This window comes from Diorhabda sublineata, chromosome 4, assembly GCF_026230105.1.
Source record: "Diorhabda sublineata isolate icDioSubl1.1 chromosome 4, icDioSubl1.1, whole genome shotgun sequence".
In the NCBI taxonomy this organism is placed as follows: Eukaryota; Metazoa; Arthropoda; class Insecta; order Coleoptera; family Chrysomelidae; genus Diorhabda; species Diorhabda sublineata.
The window spans coordinates 19,360,778-19,381,299 of record NC_079477.1 but is presented as its reverse complement, the minus strand read 5'-3'; the positions used below and the strand labels follow the sequence as shown (position 1 = coordinate 19,381,299).

At 30.1% G+C, this 20,522-nt stretch overlaps 1 protein-coding gene across 7 annotated transcripts in view; it reads left to right on the top strand.

The window, feature by feature from the left end:
• LOC130442537 (protein scalloped) overlaps nt 1–20,522 on the top strand; it is a 199,222-nt gene that overhangs the window by 90,417 nt on the left and 88,283 nt on the right. Inside the window, exon 2 of one of the 7 annotated variants that reach the window (XM_056776711.1) lies at nt 6,764–6,791. The exons of the other annotated variants lie outside the window; for them this stretch is intronic. Within the exon in view, the coding sequence (XP_056632689.1) occupies nt 6,788–6,791 (4 nt within the window). The 5' untranslated portion in view covers nt 6,764–6,787. The remainder of the gene's footprint in view (nt 1–6,763; nt 6,792–20,522) is intronic. 7 annotated transcript variants of the gene reach the window in all.

Genomic DNA, 20,522 nt, shown 5'->3' with positions numbered 1-20,522 from the left:
ACGCTTTCCGCAAAAGTTAGTAGAGTGTCAACTTGTTTTACCTTTGTATATTTTTGATAAAACAAAAATCAAAGGCAATGAATAATTATCTCCAACAAAGAAAATTTAAAGTGAAGAATGATACTAGATTTATAAACATGATGGATAGTATGATAAACATTCTACACTACAACTATTAACATCTTCTCACATGATTTTCTCAAATTTGATTCTCTATTAAAATCGAGCTTCCACCTACCTCAAACAACATGTAATAATACATCACATGTTTTTTCTCTTTATTTGGAAATTCACTATATATAACTATATCATATTATCCTACGAATCTATATAACTTCTATTTAGTGGGTAGATCTTGACATCCTGGACTGCATTTCCAAAAAAAATCTAAAAGCCAATCTAAAAATTTGGAGGCAGCTGAAATATTTGCAGTTTTTGAAGAAGCTGTGGGAAAATACATCATAGTACAATCAGTATTACTAGAACTATTCTCTAAATTTTTGTAATTATTGTTATAATTAACTTTGCTCAAATTTACTTCCAAAGACGTGTGAGTCGAACACGATAGTAGACTGCTTGCTCTGGAAACTGATGATGAAGTATATGGGTACATTGGATTGGATTCTAAATCATGTAAAGTATTCATCTTATCGATATTTTCTGCTAAGTTAGTTTTTGCAATGCTATATTTAATTGGATTGATCACTTCATTTGAATCTGCATTGTTATTTTTGGTGTCTGTTAGTTTATTAGTTTCAGTATCACTTGGATCTTTTATATTTACAGTCATACCAAATTATATAGATTTCTTTACTAAAGAATTCCTCCACTTCTATCAAACTTCTTCAAAATTTATTGAAATTAATGTTCTACTTTGAGCTGTCAATTTTTCGTGTCAGATTTCACCAACTCATCGTCATAGACACAAAATATATTGCACAATATCTGCTTCTCCGACAAATCTTCATTTAGACTAATAGTAAACAATTACAAACAACTGAGAAATAGCGATGAGAGAATTTTATTTACATCATAAAAAATTTGATTTCTGGTGTGATATAGATGATATATGGTTAGATCATATTTCATATGGTGAATGTTATCTACACTTACTCAAACGCATCTCCCTCTCTCCATTTAAACAAAACATTTCCTGGTTATTACTAAGATATACAAAACAACGTTATAATTACAATGGACAGCAAAAAAAATTAATCAAGCCTCAGCACTATTTTTGGTGAGTCTTATGTACAATGACGTCGTGAATCTAAATATTAATGCAATTTTCTTGTATCATCCACCATTTTCGGGGTAGCCCCGCACTTCTATTTTCATCACTTTTCGATAATAATAATAAATTTATGAACATTGATTACATTTGAAGAGAAGAATTATTTTAGCTGGAACCAATTATAAGTAATGAAGATATGTACCATTATTTGGCTCTGGCTTTCCTTTAATACCCTGAGTTACAGCTGTCTTGTCCCAAAAACCAGTACTACTCGACCAAAATGCTTGCATTTTTGTTTATTACTTTCACAAACTGCTTGATCAATCCAAGTGTGTTAATCTCTTCCTTCGGAACTAAAGGATCGTGGGTGACATTTTTCTGACCAGGGGTAAAATTTTCTCGTAAAGGCCAGTTCCGTAAGTACGATGTAATGTTTGTTTCAAGCTCGGTTGACCCATTCGCATAGGAAGCAGCAATATTTTGTGAATCCTGATCACAGACTAGAGTAACAACTATTGAGTCAATCATTTATAATCAGGATAATTAATTTTATTAAGGATCCGACTAATATTTTCGTAGGTTTTCTTATATATTTGTATTTTATTGTAGTTTACATATAAGATTATATAGTTACAATGTTGCCAATCACTTTGCTATACATTTTATTGTCTGCTTTCGGATAGAAGTTGAAATATATGAAAAATAAATGACAATATGTAAAAAATGAGGAAAACAATCAACTTATGTAGTTATTGGGTGAGTTAACTGGATATGTGTTGCTATGTAGACCATCCAATTCATTACCGTAAAATGTTGCTGGGGATATATCAAAACTAAAATATACGTTGCGTAGCCTCTATATATAACTTATTTATCTTTGGAAGATATTGAGAAATGTTGATACATAAACCTAGAAAAGTGACCTAACGTAAAACCATTAGTAGTCAATTTGAACAATTGATAAAATAATTTATTTATGCTGTGAAAATTTCTTCAGAATTCAATTCTTTTTCTTTTATAAGAGTTTTAAAAAGTTACATAGAGGAAGGACCAAAAAAATCCCCTTCATTTGAATTGTAAGGTATTTTATAATTTTGAGTGCACAGTTTCGATGCAATACTCTATAAAATTATATTTCATTCCTTTGCCATTTGTGATTTCCTACATTTTGTATATTATCATACACATTCAACTAGTTATATAGTTTCAATAGATGCATTTTTATGTAATCTAAATATCAATAAAAAACAGTATTAATATGGTTTTCCATAAGCCAACCCTCCCTCCCCATTAACATGTGACGTACTTTATGGATGGCCCCTAAGGGCAGATGAGAATACCACCAATATTCTCTCACTAAAGTCTCATTGAAATACGGTATTTTGAAGAATTACAGACACAATTAGATAATTTGTTTCCTAACCTAACCACCAATATTCTCTCACTAAAGTCTCATTGAAATACGGTATTTTGAAGAATTACAGATACAATTAGATAATTTGTTTCCTAACCCAGTACGTGGATATTACATGGATAGACAACATTATGAGCGTATGTGAACACAATTATTTGATTACTCGTTATCCACAATTTTTCATTATCATGTCATTTATAAACCCTATAAAACCATATAGAAATTAATTTTTAAAACATTCTTTCTCTCCAATACGTCAGTTGAATGAATCAAACTTGTCTTCTACATTACTAGAAAATTTATTTATGGCTCTGTATCATTAAACAGAAACATTCTGGTCATAGTTAAAACAGAATCAGTCTTCAATGATCAAACAAAGTTCTTACGAAATTGAAACTTTTATTTATGAACCATATTTCTTATTCAATTAACCAATTATTATGAGAATTGTCAAGAAAGAACGAGGACAAAAACATTTAATAAATGGAATTATTTATATTTTTTTTGTTTAAGTTTTCATGGGAACTTGGGAAATGGAGTGAGAAACAACTTTCTAAAAATCTTGATTTTGAAAATATTATCATTAGCCCATGGATCCAGAACTATGTAGTATATCGATATAATATTTGTTTTCTGTTCTTTTATCACATATGTTACAAAAAAAGATGATGAAAACCGAATTGTGTATGGTCGAGCTTTTATGGCATTTCAAAGCGAAATACTTCAAAAAGCTCTGAAAATGAAATGACTTTCTATTCGCATTTTTCCGTTTTTGTGTGTCGCATATATGGTGGTCTTTTTTTAATCTTTTTTCAGACTTATTTTATTTCGACAAATGTTACTTTGTGTAAATAATAAAAGACAGTAGAATAAATATGCTTTTCACTGAAAAAGAATTTTTTTCAAATTTTCTTCGTCAACAAGAACTCGAGATTCTGCAAATTTGTAATACTGTTTACTTTCCTCTAAATATAATTCCATGTCCATATAACCAAATTTCAATAAAATATAGGGTTGAAAATTGGTTTGTTTCTATATCATTTATTGAATTTCATGTATTTCGATTCAGAAAAAAACTGTTCAATGGAATTGCTACTCATTTGTCAAAAATTTATTTTTGATTTACATTTTCTTATATAATCTGGATCGACAAGTCCTCGATCTAATGGACAAATCAATTTCTTTAATTTTTTGAAATAGAATCTTTCCATCGAGAGCTGTCAAATTTTGAACTCAATAATTTGATTTTAAATTTATTTAAGTGAAGAAACGTGAGCAACGTGAAATTGAGGGTGAAAATAGATCTCACGAAGATATATTCAAAAATTTTATCTTTTTCATATGTTTTTTTTTAAATTATATTTTAATAATGCCTTCTTCATCTACATCTCAAGCTATTTTTATAAAAATTGAACAAAACAGATAACTGATTTAACAAGTTCAGAAGAATATAGCTAGAAAATACATACAATCATTTCAGTATATTTGATAATTGGCAGTTCTGACATCGAAAAGATTAACATAGAAATGAAAAAAGAGTGAATCATTAAAGCATATACAAAAATCTATTTAAACTTTATGCTTATGTTTTTAAAATCTTTCCATTTTTTTATATGGAGCGCATCAAACTTAAGTATCTTATGTAGGTATGAAATTCTTGCTGTTCTTCCCAAATTCAGTGTCCTATTGCTTGGTTATAAAATTCTTCCACACACTGTACTTCTAGTTTGAATTTTTTGTTGCACCTCTTATTATTTATTTTATAATTTCACATTCTTCAAACTTTTTGTTCATACCTCTTCACTACTTTTTCTGTTTTTGTCTATTATATTCTTCACATTCTTCAGTAGCACCACATGTCGAAGGCTACAAAGTTTCTTTGTATAAATGACTCAGGCAAAAAATAATATCATTGACATTAATACTATCCGTTTATTTGTTTCACCTATTTATAAATATAAAACCATTATTTGGTTGACTCCAAAATTTGGTATATGCATTAGTGAAATCTGTGGTATTTTATATGACTGAAATATTGGTAGATAGTCGTATAACGACAAACATGCAAGTGAAGCACCCACAACCGCTACTAATCCTAATGTTGACAACTAGATGTAGACAAATAGTTGAATCTTTCATACCATGCAAAACATAATATAATCACTGCTGAATTGAACCTGACAAACATATTTACGATGGGTACCACAAATGCTCATAAGCAAACTCGCAGTCATTTGCGGCCTTCTTTTAACGCAGCATAAAGAAAGCAAGGAAATTTTCCTTCAGAATTAGAAATAATAAATGAGTTTTGTATAAACTAAAATGTATTGTAAAGAGTAGAAACATCTAAATTCACAACCAGCGAAAAATACAATCTTCATGCTAATGGTATTTTGGGATACTGAGAGGGTAATTTTGGTAAATTTCTTGCAAAAGCCACAGTTGCTTATTATGCCAATTCAATTCCAAAATTACGTAAGACGATAAAAGGAAAACGCCTGGTGACTCCGATCATAAAAATCAGTCGTTATACCTAGAAACCTTGCTTCAATTTATGACTTTTGTGATAATAGAAATGTTTAGTATTTACTTCTTAAAAACCTGAGTTTTCAACATTGTCTTAGGTATCTGATATAACGTGTCAAAACAGTACTTTGAAGTACATAATCTATTTATTTGTAAATCCTGACGTATTCATCTAATTTAGATTCAAACAACAAATACCACAAATAATGTCCTAAAAACAAAGTTATTTAGGTGTATTAATCTTATTTCTTATATTGAACTTCAGTATCATGGAATGGTTACTTATAAAACAAAATCCCCAAACAAATATTACTGTTATTTGTGTATTTGGGTGAAATTTCGTTTTTATTATTATTTCTATATCACTAATACCATAGCATCAAAAATAGAAGCATTTCGTTTGGAACCCACGCAATTCTACACTTACTTTTCCACTTCAATTCGTACCGAATAATATTCAATGGTATAATAATGAAAGTGAGAGAGCCCAACCCTAAAAACTAAGTCGCTTGCTGTGATGAAACATGCCCTTTTCCTCCATTGTTCACTCATTCGATGCATATACACATGACACCATGCGCGGACGTGCCTTGTATACTTCGGATGATGTGATGCATTTTATTTATTGAATATTCATGTTGGCGCGAAGACTCTATGTCGATAAAATCAACAGAACTGTATTTAAATTAAATAAGGGAACAATTTCTTAGTAATATTTTGTTTGGACACTACCTTAGTTTTTAATGTACAGTATGGAAAAGTTTAAATACCAATGGAAAATCGTTAACCAATTTAAGTCTATTCTATCAGTGTGACTTTAAATGGAACATTTCGATAAATTCTAATAAATTTAATTGTTTCACTGGTTTTCTATCTAATCTATTTTTGTGTTATTATATTGGAATCGAATTAGAATCAATCAATCAATCAAAATAAGAGTAAAGTCGAGTTTGCAAGAATGAGAATTTTTAAACGATAATTTATTGATTTGAAATAGTATATTATTCAATGAGCGAATACGAGGGTTGTCTAAATTCAACCTGAAAATGTCAACAATTGTCAAGTTGTTAAATACCATTGTGCATGTGCTGAGAGAAATTTTGAACACTTAGTTTCTGTTTGGCCATCGGACAAATGAGTTTTTGTGAAGATTTTATCGAGCTATCATTGAATATCTATTTTTGAAAGGCAATATGCTTAGGCAATTGAAAGAGCAGTTAGACATTCTGTATGGAGACTTTGCATCTTCATCTACGACTATCTTCAAAAAGGTGAAATAATAATAGGAGAATATCACGTATAATTTAAAAAAGCGACCACATTTTAAGAAAAATAAAGTGCTTTTCCATTAGGACAACGCTACTTTTCGAGGATGTTATCTCTTACGTAAAGGCCTATTTTGATGAGAAAGACGGGAACTATTAGTTGGAAGGGTTAAAAAGGTTAAAGCATCACTGAATTAAGCGTATAGATTTAAATAGACACTTTTTAAAAATAATAGTTAGATTGGAAATGTTTCAAACAATCGCAGCACGTAAATGTCATTCACCAAAATCAATTTACAAATGCTAATTCCTTTTTGTTATTTTCAGGTGAGTCCCCTACACGAATATTGAATGTGTAAGTATGATTACATCTTTAGTTTTATTAAAAAACATAATAAATAACATAAAAATTATGGTTACTGTATTTTCCGCTGATACTATTATATTTCGCTATATCTACTACCTAAATTGCTTGCTTGCTAAATTCGTATTTCATGTTATATACAGCTCCTACTTTGGAATTTGGAAATGACTATGTGCAGACTCAATAAATTCAAATATAATAATAATAATGATTACCAAAAATTATTAACAGAAGCTTAAAACTAAAATAAATCAACCATATTAAAATTTGAAATAAAACCTACATTATACAATCGTTTGAAATACTCATTGAACCATTGGATATTACAATCCAGGATTCATTTCAATGTTTATTAGAATACTGAAATTGGATATGAGCATGCTTCGGACGATCCTGGCTTATTTCTGATTGTTGTTGGAATTAATCTACAATACAGCTCGCTGTATAAAGTTTATCGCATTTCATTGTGTATCTATGTTGTTTGCCCAATCATGATACTTTAGTTTCCGTTCCTTCTACTTTTCACTGATATTACAATTTTCATATGCTTGTTGTAATCCAAGAAAATAGTTCCTCTAAGTTACTTTCGAGTGTCCGAAATAAATCTCCCAAGTTTTTTTATCATTTTCTGGATGGCCAGGAAAAATTATTAAAAAATTAAGTTCTAAAGTCCTTTTTTGAAATGATTTATGTTCAAAATAACCACCAACAACATCAATGCACTTTTGTAACCGAAGCTACAATTTAGAAGCTTGAAACCTCTCACCTAATGGAATAGTCTCAGAAAACCTTATATCTCATTAATTTTCAAATAAAATATTGCTTATAATAATAGTTAATTGTTCCATATCTATAATTAGACAGAATTTTAATTAATTTTTTCCTTCATAATAAATTCCTTCCAGTTAATTTAACACAGTTTATAGCCAGCTGCCCTCTATTAAAACGTTCTAAGTCCTCTACAATTAGGAAACAAATGTATTACAATGCTAGAATCGTAATGTACGATACACAACATTTTGATAACTTGAGAAGAACTAACACTACATATAATCAAAAAGTCACAAAAACACGAGATCACAGCTATAATGAACCATGAAAAGAAACTGTGCAATGTATACTTTAAATTATCCAGTTTTGTGACAAATCCGCCAGCAATCATTTAAGACTTTGTTGTTCACTTAAACTAACCTTGAGATCTATGGAAAGTCAATCATATGCAACACTATTTATTCTGTGACAGCAGCGATTAAACTGCAGTCAGAGGTGACTAAATGATGATGGTATTTAAAAATGGAGTGTCGTCGGCTTTAATTCCTCTAGTACCTCGTGGTATCGCAAAATATACAGAGTGGACATGGTAATTAGAAAGATAAGCTAGAGTTTGAGGGTTGACAATTAGAAGCTTTAAAAAATGTTAAATGCTAAAAAATATTTGAAGCTTTCAGAGAAATTTTGTATTTGTTTATAAAAAAGTTACAACAAATTGAAATTTCGATGTTATCACTTTGCTCAATAACAATTTTTTCCGAATTATACAATACAATTTTTTAGAGCAGTACTTTTTAACTTATTTAGATGATTTTATAAAGCTTATCTTCCCTCAAGCTCTAGCCACTATGCCTCTGTAAATAGAATTAATGACGAAAAACTTGAAAGGATTATTTTTGTATAAAATTAAAAGTTCTACAATTTGGAGGAATTTAATCGATTTTATGTTGAAAATTCGGGAACTTACCCAGAATTCGAATTTTAGAACGCATTTTCTTCGACTTTCGTTTCTGTTCATATTTTCAAATAATTTTGTACGTATATTAAAAATATTTAATACAATACTAGAATTTATATCTAATCATTAAAAACAATAATCATTTCCAATAAATATATAATTTAGGTTATCATTATTTTAATAACGTTTTCTCTACAGCAGAAATTTTCTTTCTTCTAATTACACTGGCACATTTGTTTAACGACAGTGTTTGCAAATGGAACCAACATGTTATACTATTTGAATTTTATTAATGAAATAATGGAACATGTACAACGGGAAGATTTTCAAAATGATTTAGCTATTTACGTTAATTAATGAAATGAGGAGGTATCACATGATTTATTTGTATCTAGCTAAGTGTATTTAAATATTTTGAATAGTTCCGAAAATTTGATTCTATTTATTTGTGATGCTTGTATTATTAATAAAATTCAATTATTTATTTTCTGTTAAATTGTCATAATCAACAAAATATACAATATTTACATCATCACTTTTTTTACTATTAAAGTTGAATATTACTTTGCCTTAGTAGATTTACTGACTTGTTTGAATTATAATGAAAAAATTCGTTCCAAAGTGTTAAAAAGTATACAATGCCGTCTGGTCCGACTAACAGACTCATCATCTCATCGCTGAAACTATAAAAAATTTCAAACGATATAAACAGTTAAACACTTTCAAAAAGTGTTACAATTTTCACTTACAGCTCGTAAAGTATAAATATTTTTGAATTGGAAAAAAAGACCCTTAAACGTGAGGAAATTACTAAAAGAATTTCTGATTTCCGGGACAGTACCTTCATTATTTCTTTTTAGACCTTTTATATATGTTTATTCTTCTAAATTTTCTTGATTTTAGGTCTCTTCTGTTTTGGAACTAGTTTTTTTTATTAATTTTTGAAAGATAGATAGAATTTTTGTTTCGACTTATTTAAATCTTTATCAGAATATTTTGAAAAGATTACATCTGCAAGTAATTTATTTGGAATTTTCTAACATAATCATTGCCAATGCACTTAAAACCGTTAATAATGTAGAATAGTTACCAACAAACACACTGTTTTATGGCGGGCAGTTATCATTAGTCACCTGTCGAAGGAAAAGACTTACAGCAATCAATATTCAACTTTCTTCTAGTCTACTTATATTTTTCAAATAGATGATAATATAAATAACATCGATCAATAAAACTTTCTAATAGTAATTATGCTAATTAATATTTTAAATAAATTGCAGAAAATATGACCGGGAAACGTAAGTAATAACATAGTATTATATGTTCATTTTTAAAACATCTACTATCGTTGTTACCAAAGGTGAATTACAAAATGAACGATTATTTGTCATCACGTCATATTCTTACCTATTATATATAGATTAAATACTTGCGTTTAAAAGTGTTTATCTTAAAGAAGATTCATTCACTTAATATTTAGTTTCTCTATGCTCTATATAATGGTAAGAAATGAAATAACGATTAAATTGATGATACATGCAAAACATGTGTCTTCACTCTTTTCGCTTGGTAATAGTTTCGATGTTGATACTCGTTGAGGTGAAGATTATAGATTATTTTGGCATTTTAGCATATATACCTAGAATATGTTTTATGCAAATATTCGAATCTCGTTCTGCTTTTAAAATACGTAGACTTCTTCCAAAAGAGGCAATTTTTCTGGGGGTTTTGTGTCCTATTTCCCAAAGTGTTACACAAATTTTGGCAGTGTTATCGAATAAATTTTTACAATTACTTACTCTGCGGCAAGTATTGAAACAAGCTATGGCAGCATTGATTCTGTGAGTTTTCGAACAAAGCATTAAAGCATTGAATTTTGTTTCTAGTTGAAAAAACGCAATTTTTCTATGGGAATAGCTTTGTAGACTATTTATTAGTGTTACGAGCAATTTAAAGGTGAAAATGTGTAAGGAAAATGTGTAAAAAACTAGTGATGATGTGCAAAAAGTGAATAATAATAATTATACACCAAAGTAGGAAAGTGAGTTCTTATTGCCGAGATGTACCATGGCTCATATAATAGCAATTTTTTCACTGCTGCCATTTTATTTTTTATAAATAATAATTTTGAAAACTAATAAAAAATATTGAATTCAAGCATCCAGATATAAAACACAAACGTCAGCTTATAATCTTTTGCTGGTGGTCTAGATTGATAAAAATGAGTGATTCTGATGGTCGTATTTCTCTTGAAATTGAGAACATGCCGAAATACAGAACTATCGTCAACAAAATCACAAGCATTTCATAAAAAAGCTCACATTGCATATAAAAACTGGTGCGATGAGAAAATCATATGATTGACAACAGCAATTGTACGAGGGTGACTACATATATTTTAAGATATTTAAATAAAAATGAATATTTATAATTGTACGGTGGATAACACATAAATTCGATGTTTTCACTGTTCAAAAATGTTTTTGTTTGACTGATGTCTCCTGCGATTGGTTTTTCAAGCATTTCTTTGTATCAATCGACAGAAGCTTTTTTTGATCGATTTACAAATTAGACCTGCACGAAATTCATCCTGTAGCTAAGTGCGACCACGATTGTATTTGGAAAACCAGCGAAACACGGTGGCTGATTTATTTCCATTTTTTGACAAGGAGGAATGTTTCAAGTATATGTAAACGAACTTAAATAGCACTTGATTAAAAAATTATTTCCTTAAATAGATTATGCTAATTAATCAGGTCATGTATTTCTCTACCTTGTTTAATACTTTAATAACTTTTCTACAGGGGTTAATAAAGCTGGGTTTGTAAACCAATAGTGATATAACGTGTGGTCAAACAACGTTTGACTATCCAACATCATATTATAGAACTTAAAGGGTGCGTTGAAAATATTGTAACGATTTATAGTTGAGTCGAATGCAAAATTTGATACTTTCGACTAATGAAAAAGGGTGATTCAATTTTTGTGGAATTGAGAGATTTTATTTATGCTAGTTTCGTTTTCATTGCTATAACTATGAACATGAGACGAAAATTCAGAATTCTCTATGAAAAAGTAGTGATTTCCATTAAAAAGACCCGTCAATTTATGTCGAAAATCGAGATGGTCGTTTTTTTTCTTAGATTGCGAAGGTATATTGTAATTAAGAATTTTTCCAAGGGGATTTCTTCTTCATTTGACCACGCGATATGTCATGAGTTCTTGACTTCTAAAAGCCTTCTTGTTTGTCCATATTTGACATCATACATGACAGTGAGAAGACCACGATATAGCACAGTCATTCCAGAAATGGAGTGAGAAAGTACCTTACTAGCCATGGGCAATTTTCGGCTAGAGATTTTTAAATTTTAAGCTAAATTTTCATTTTGTATGTTTTAACAATATTAATTTGTCGATTTCAGTTTGGTTCTCGACGTATTCCATTTTAATCTCATTATTAAATTAAATTAAATCTCAATTATTAAAAGTAGAGATGCTGTAAGAAGATATTTTTCAAGATCCACCTATCAGACAGATGCCAATAAAACGTTTTCACACTATTAAGCCTAAGGAAAGCCTAATAGTTCATCATTCAACATGGAAGAAACTTTAAACTCGGGGATGACTCCAGCATCAAACAGTTCCTTGCTGGTTCAAACATCGTACGAATATGGGTTGTCGCAACAAACCTATTTCACTATGTATACCTCTACATACGGCCCATAGAGATTCTATAGCATATAATGAAAATGCGCATATATCCTGTCAGATCAGTAGGAAACTAAAAGCCAAGTCTCAAAAAATATGATAAATATTCACTCCACAAGAACAAAGTACAACGCCCAGGAGAATTTATGCCATTACTTTAGCTGAAGACGATGTAACGCAATTGTGAAGTGATTTTAATTTTTGATAATCTCATTGTGATTTATATAGGTAATGAGAAGTTGTGCAATTGTTTATATTTGTTGGCAAATGTTAGTCTTCAAAAATTTTGGAGGTGTGCAAAGAGAAACTCATCGGCGCTCTTATAATAACTTTGTACCTTATTGCACAGTTCTAACTTCGAAAAACGGGTTTTTATTCAAGGTAATTCAAAACGGTATCTTCACCAACATTCATTTAATCAAGTTCCTTGTTTCCCTTGTAGAAGACACGCTGTATTATATTTGATAAAAAAACACGTGGCAACTAACTGTTTCAACAGTTTAACAGTAATTATATGATAAATTCAATTTTACATACAATGACAGGGCTCTCTGTTATTTTAAAACCTACATTACTTCATTGACTACAATACATGTTAGTAAATACATAATAAAAACAGATTATTAATTTGTTTTCTCCAAACATGCAACAAATAGTACAGTACCTACATCGTTAATTTAATATACTTTTTGTATGGAATTCTATCCTTTTGACTTTTGAACTACATTAACCCAAATACAAAGGTGGTTTGATGGTAGAGTGACATCAATAAAAAAGTTTATTCATTGTGAAAACATTACTTTTAAACATAATCTCCTTCCAATTCTTTACACTTAATCCAGATAATTTACATTTTGTTATAATCTACCCAAACAATAATTCGTTCCGCAAAATACGCCATCACCTCTTCGACATCAACACATGTTAGTAAATCTGAAAAACATTTTTATTATTTTCTTTATTTAAAAAATATTTGGAATCCCACAACACTGTCCATGAAGTATTCCAAGGTTTCGAATCTATTTTTGTGTCTGGAATATAATGTGTGTAGTTGAAGGAGCAAAAATTTAGTAAAATTTTGAAAATAAACAAGTTGTTGTAGACCATAAATGTGATAATAGAATTTTTATATTAGAATTCTATGTAACTAGATTATTAAATATTTTCAAAAATTACTTTGTAAATTAAGAAAAAATGTTATTTTGCTCATAACTTGCTTAAGTCGCAAATAAATTAAATGGTTTAGAGCATAAATTTCTCAAACTTTCATTCAAATGTATTATTAGAATCAACAACTTAGTGAGAACTTATTTATTATTACTTTAAATCCACCAAACATTATTCATCTGCATAATTTAGTTATTACATTATAATCACATAAATCTCTACTAAATATTAAAAAAAAACTCACCAACGTATTAATATGAAAAGCAGAACTTCGGAACCGGAATAGTCAAGATTAATTATTATTGGTGTTATTATTGTTTCATTTTTTATTACTTGTTCAGCATAACTTTTCCAAACATTATTCTCAAATTCCGATATAACTTGACATATATTTTAAATAACTACTGCACTTGAAGTAGGGCAATGATTATATTTGCGTAGTTCATCTTTTGAAACACTCTAAAATATATAACTATTAAATATACAATAATACAGAAGTAGTTCCAACAACAGGCTCGTTTCTTAAATTATAACTTCTTCTAATTCGAGGTAATTTTTTGTGGTAATCTTCTGGGGATATGTTGTTAATTTTGATTAAAGTTAATATTTCGTTCAATCCTGGTGAATGATAAGTGCGATATCTATAACAATGATTGGGTGGAGCTGATCGGTTGAACCATCATTCAAATAATGCCGTGATCATATATTCATGGTAATCAGCACAGGATTGGGAAATGTTTAATAAAACCATCTACTATCAGAATAGAATATTTACTCGTTTCCACCTTAGCAATGAGTATCTATTTAATAAACATTTTTTAATTTCAATAACCCAACCACACTTAAATACTTTGTGGCATTAAAAAGAACTTTATCCATTTCTGTTTTAGTCTGAGTATGTCTGAATACTTCTTAAATATTCTTGTCGAAGTTTGACGATACCACATGATTTCACAATAAACATTCTGTCAAGTTTTCTATGTTTAAAATACCCTCTATTGAAACACCGTAGTGTTTCTGAAGATTTTTAGACATAATCAGTGTACATATATGAAGTTTTTTTTAATCAAGTCCAATATTGACATTATATTTGCTTTGTAAATGTCATACACTATTCGTTGAATAACATTTTGGTAGTATCGTCTATTTTTATCAGTTCTTTCTTTTCATTGTATGATCTATAACACCCCACACAACGCGATAAATGTAGAAATAAATGTAAAATATGGAATTGAAGTTAGTTATTCAATCTGCTGAGCAATTTTGGCTGAAGGCTTTAGAACTTATTCAAAACAACACTGTTTTGATTATCCGAAAAGTGTACCTCAAATGGTCACCAAAAAGCAATCACTCTGAATTTAAATAGTTAAAATTGATGGAAATAAAACCCTAAATTTAAATATAAAAATCGCAAACTGAACTAAGACATTTACTAAACGACTTTCATTGGTCTAAATATTTAACAGAAAAATGTATAAAAAAACTGAATTAAAAATCCATATCTAACTACCGTAACAATTCGAATATAAACATTCCAAATACGCAAATCAAAAGTACGAAAAGAAGTCGAGGATGTAGAAATTACATATCAGACCAAATCGGATGCTTGATTTAAAATTAACATATTTCTCATTTTTATGGAATTTTTTTGATATTTATGACCTTAATCTCTTAAAAAAAGTAACGATTATTTAGCATGTTAACCTAAAAATTGTAGTCCCATTCTTTACGTTATTACGCCCTTTTATAATCCGTGACATTTGTGAAACAAGAAAGATTACGATGAGAGAGGAAACACGTCCCTAATGCACTTCACTGCTTTCATTGTATTACACAATCATTTTACCTGGAAGAGAGTGAGCATTTACAAGCGGCCAACGTTGCCAAACCGTAAGCTGGTTTCTAGTCATGTTAATTAACATCAAATACATTAGGACTTTTATTTAAAAGCATCTAACAGGTACAGAAACTTGTTGGTCTAGAAATTCCAATACAATTTTTTGGTAAAATTGTTGTTTACAAATGGATGTAAACTCTTTTTAGCTCGACACAAGTAGTCCATTGATGTTATTAAAATCTCTATCCTATTTTTTTAGATCTATTAATTCTTTTTACAGAATTAGTTTCTAAAAATATTGAATTTCAATTTTTTACCAAACAACGTTATCTCCTAAGTTGGAATTTTTGGAACCGTTGGTGATACATACTGTTTACTACTACAGCATCGTCTGATGCGCGTTCGATAACCAAGTTATCGACTGCATGAAGGTAAACTAAAACCTATTAACTTAACTTACCGTGACTAACCTATTAACTTGACTTATTAACTTATTAACTAATTTTCCCATCAATGAACCTTCTCCCGAGAAAAATAATTCCAGCGAGAAAACCCCCTTAACGGAAATCTTCAATTCCAACTACTAAACTATAGAGTGGATTGTAGTAGATCCTTTGTCCTTATTTAAACTGTTCTTACATTTAACAATTTCAGTGCTTTCTAATGCATCCAACAATTTATTATACATTTTTTTATACATTGTTATACATACGTTTTTTGACGTTAAGTCCTACAAAAATATATTGGTATTCCACTGTTGAAACATTTTTGAACTATGTAGACATGGCGGTCAGCTCATTTCAATTTTTATTTTCGGAATCGGTGTCCTTTCATGCCTTTTTTCATTCTTGGAAATAAGAAAAAGTCACACAGGGCTAGACCAGGCGAGTGAGGTGCGAGGGGCAGCTTAACCACGCCATTTTTAGCCAAAACTGTTAAACGGCGATGGCTGTGTGTGCAGGTGTATTTTCATAGTGGAATAACTAGTCTCCTTAACACTCCCAAAATAAAAGTTTTTATTGGCGCTTCGAATTAAGTGCGTAAACTACGCACTGGAAAAACACAAATCAGTATTATTTTGATGTTTGATGTGATTTTATGACATTTTTTTGAACGAGGTAGTAAACGTTTCATAGCTACACCTTGCTCACTTGAACCTGAACACTACCCAAACCAAGAACAAAGTAGCGCTGGCAATAAAACTAACTACAGTCGAAAAGAAAATGCCACGTCGATATATCAACCGAAATTTAACTGGTAGTGAGTTGTGGTATCGAACGGAAGAAATGATTACTGCAAATGCTCCGCCGACGACAATACTTTTCCGCTCATCAGAGTTTCCGTTGTTTTGTGACAAATTTAAACAGAATATTAAAATATTTCCTGGAAAAAAAATTGGTTGAATCCTTGAGAGGGCTATACAAAACTCGGGTTTATTTTGGGCAATTCATCACTGTAGGTATATATATAAGTTTAAAGTTGTAGGTATCAATTTTTTTAATATGCCTCTTAAAATGCTTCAATGGTCATCTTTAAAAAAAAGGAACTTCTTGATAGAGATAAAATAGTTAGCTGAACATAAAATCCTATCTATTTGTTTCAGTTTACGTTTGGTAGGTTAGTTTCTAAATACTCCCTATATAGTAATTCATAAGTATTGAGTTTAAACAGAACAAGTATTCTTGGCCTGACTTGATTTCTCTCAAACTTGAATGAAACACCAAACTATGAATATTTCGCATTGCTTTTGTCGATGATACACGACCTCTTTGGCTTTCTTGTCTAGGGTGATATTATCTTTGAACGCGATAGTATTCACTATTCACTTCCACACTAAGCGTGTTCTTAGCACCAATGAAGTCGATTTCTTCGATGTTCCAAACTTAAAGAAAATCACCAGCTGAGGTTGGTATAAAAACTCATAAACATTTCACATTCTAACCCTTCAATACTTGCTCGCTCCGAGCCTCTATATTTCAGTCTTCAGTCTTCTTATCTGGGCATATGCATGACAGATATTTCTTCGATGTTCCAAACTTAAAGGAGTCACCCGCTGAGGTCGATATGAGAAAACCCCTCTCATTTCCAGACCCCTCCCTCCTAAAAACCATTCAGTTGCTATTGCCTCTGTCGATGAGCAACAATTTCTTTTATTATAGCAAATAACCTTAGGTGACGCTCTATTGTCCTGCTAGCTCATCCCTTTGCCTTATTTTATCTCGTATTCCCATAGTACTAAATCATTCATTATAATAATAATCTGTTATTTTTAGATAGTGATTTTTGCATTATAGTTAAAGTATCATAATTATATCATATATGATTTCGTAGTAAAAAGTAATTTATAATAATAAATTCGAACTAACATGTTATAATTCTAAGAACAATAAACGGTCATATAAACTTGACAACGGAGCAATCAGTCTGATGATCACCTTCACTTTTTTGTACCTGCTTCGAGGTGCTCTTTGTTCTATTCTCGATGGAAAACTTCGAGGAGAACAAGTTTTAGTTCTTTACACGTACAAGAAACGGTAGAGTGATTGTAAATTCTCTCTCTCTCTCCCACTTCCTTTCATTGGATGATGATGATTCAGTTTACCTCACACCCACTACACCGATTATATTTCATTCATAAATAACGAAACTGTGCCATGTTGGATAATGCGATCATCTTTTTTAGCAGTTTATTCATTGTTAAGCGATATCAGATTAAGATGTTTTCAAATTAATAAATTTGTACGAGGGCGATACTATAAATTTAAGCATTTCATAGAGCTTTTATTTTAGAATGAGTACTAGGTAATGAAACTAGGTGGAAGTTTACGTTTCTCACGTAATCCATTCAGTATTGGTTATGAGACAATCTTGAATCTTTGAAAATATATGTTTATGTCTTTTTCAAAATACGACCGAAAGTTTTTTTGTTACATTATTACAAAAGTTATAAGAAATTGTTGATATTTTCATCAACTAGCAGTAATGGGTAGAGTAAAGCTTTAGTTTTTGATAAGATTCCATAATGCTATTCGCAAATGAATTTTGTTGACTGAATAGGTACATTCAAGAAGTTCATAGTCACCGCGTTTTTTTAAATAATTGAACGTTCCATTCTACGGATATTCATAATCTACGCATATTCATATATGAGTAGTTACGATTCGTGTAAAGCTATGAAAGATTTTCTATGGATTTTATCAAAGGAAGAATTTGCAAATGAGGATGAATTGCAGAATAAAATAAACATTTTTAACTCAAAACAAGCTTATGAAGTACTAATACATCGATCGATAAGTCCTATAGTTCAATGCTTGAATAAAGAAGCAAAAATACAGCAAAAGTAAAAAATAACGAACGATTCGGCCGCCTCCAGCAACGTCCCATTTTTAATATAACTAAGTTATAATAGACAATAAAATCTCAAATATGTAGCAGTACTTCTTCTTCTTCTTCCTGCTGTGTATAAACATCATTGCCTGTTTTTCTTCACGTCATTGCCTCTACTCAGTCACCTGGGAGGTTGTCACTCCATCTTTTCCTAGGTCTTCCAATGCTTCTTTGTCCTGCTGGTGATTTGTCCCTTGTCCATCCACCGTAAAACCGAATATAGCTCATAGAACCACAAATTTGCCTCTGAATAGCAGTACTTAATCAATTTAATTATTTTTAGTTTTATTAGAATTTATAAAATAGAGATATAAATTTTACTTAAATCATTTATGTAAAATTTATAGCTCTATTTTGATTTTATTCTTATTTTGATATTCATGATGTAGGTGATCTATTGATTAATATAATTGTCGTTTCGACTAATTTTAAGTCTTTATCAAAATATAATATTGACACTGACAATTTGCGTATTTATATTAATAAGTAAATCACCGACATCATGAACATCAAAATAAGAATAAAATTAAAATAGAGCTGTACATTTTACCTAAATAACTTAAGTAAAATTTATAGTTTTATTTTGTAAATTCTAAGAAAACTAACAATAATTTGATGGATTAAGAACTGCTACATATTTGAGATGTAAAAATTAATTTTTCCTATTAGAACAAATTTTTATTTTGATTTTATTAATATTTATTGAAATATTTTAATAAAGACGTAAAATTAGTCGAAACGTCAATACTTATATTTCTTTTAAAAAATTATAAAAAAAAACTAATTTGAGACTTAACATCAAGAACATTTGGAAACAAACATAAAAGTAACTAATTTTAAATCAGAAGAGACCGTGCGATCTCGGTTCTTGTTACTAGTCACTGATAATTTTTCAAACTCAGGTGTTGGTGAAAGTAGGCAGATACGGCAACAGAGCGACGACGTTGTCAAATTGCCAGTGGACGTTGTCGGCACGAAATATCATGGCGCAATTAATACTGGCGGGGCCCCGTGACTCATGCAAAACTTGTTTTATACCCTTTCTTGTTTTACTCTCTTACTTACTCTCAACTGAACAACTCAAGTATGATTACTGATCTTTTTTACGTCCGCAGAAGCAGTGGCGGCTCATTTTTTCCGTTGATTGGAAATTTTTTTCGCGATGAATAAGTTAAACTACAATACATTACAATAATGTAGGTCTTGACTAATGTTATTGTTGTTTGATAAAATTGGTGATCGCCATTAACAAGTTGAATGCTGTTTCAAACGGTTTAGTGCTTTAGATTAAGAATATTTTACACGTGGATAGTTAAGTTATCGTTCTATTAAATATAATTCCGCCTTATTCATCAAGGTAGTGTCCTTAGAGAGGATAGTATTAGTTCAACGAGTTCCTAACTCTCCTATTCCATTTTTATAAAACTATTTTCCTTTATCATTCCGATAGGCGTATGTTCCACCATCGACTTCCTTATCAATTGATATTTCCTTCTTTGGAGCATTTTTTTAGGTTTAAAACTTGCCAATACTCGCTAGTGGTCAGATAGATAGATAGATGTGCTTTCTATTTATTTTCTTCTGTACGTAGGACCGTTTCTGTATTAATTTCTTATACAATGTACAGTAATAGTCACTTGCTAAAAAAATACGCCGATTGTATTCAAAAATAAGAGGGCTGTCCGAGAAGTTTCCAACCAAACAAATCCATAATCATTTCTATTTTTCAAAATAGTCTCCTTTCAATTCTACACACTTTGTCCAGAACTGCTCTAACCGTAAAACCCTTCTAAATAATTTCTTCTCGTTTAATGAAACTCTCTCTTCTGAAAGTGAAACTTTGAGGTTAGGAAATATGTTCTATTTTTCAATTCTTAGTAGACCGGGTATAAAT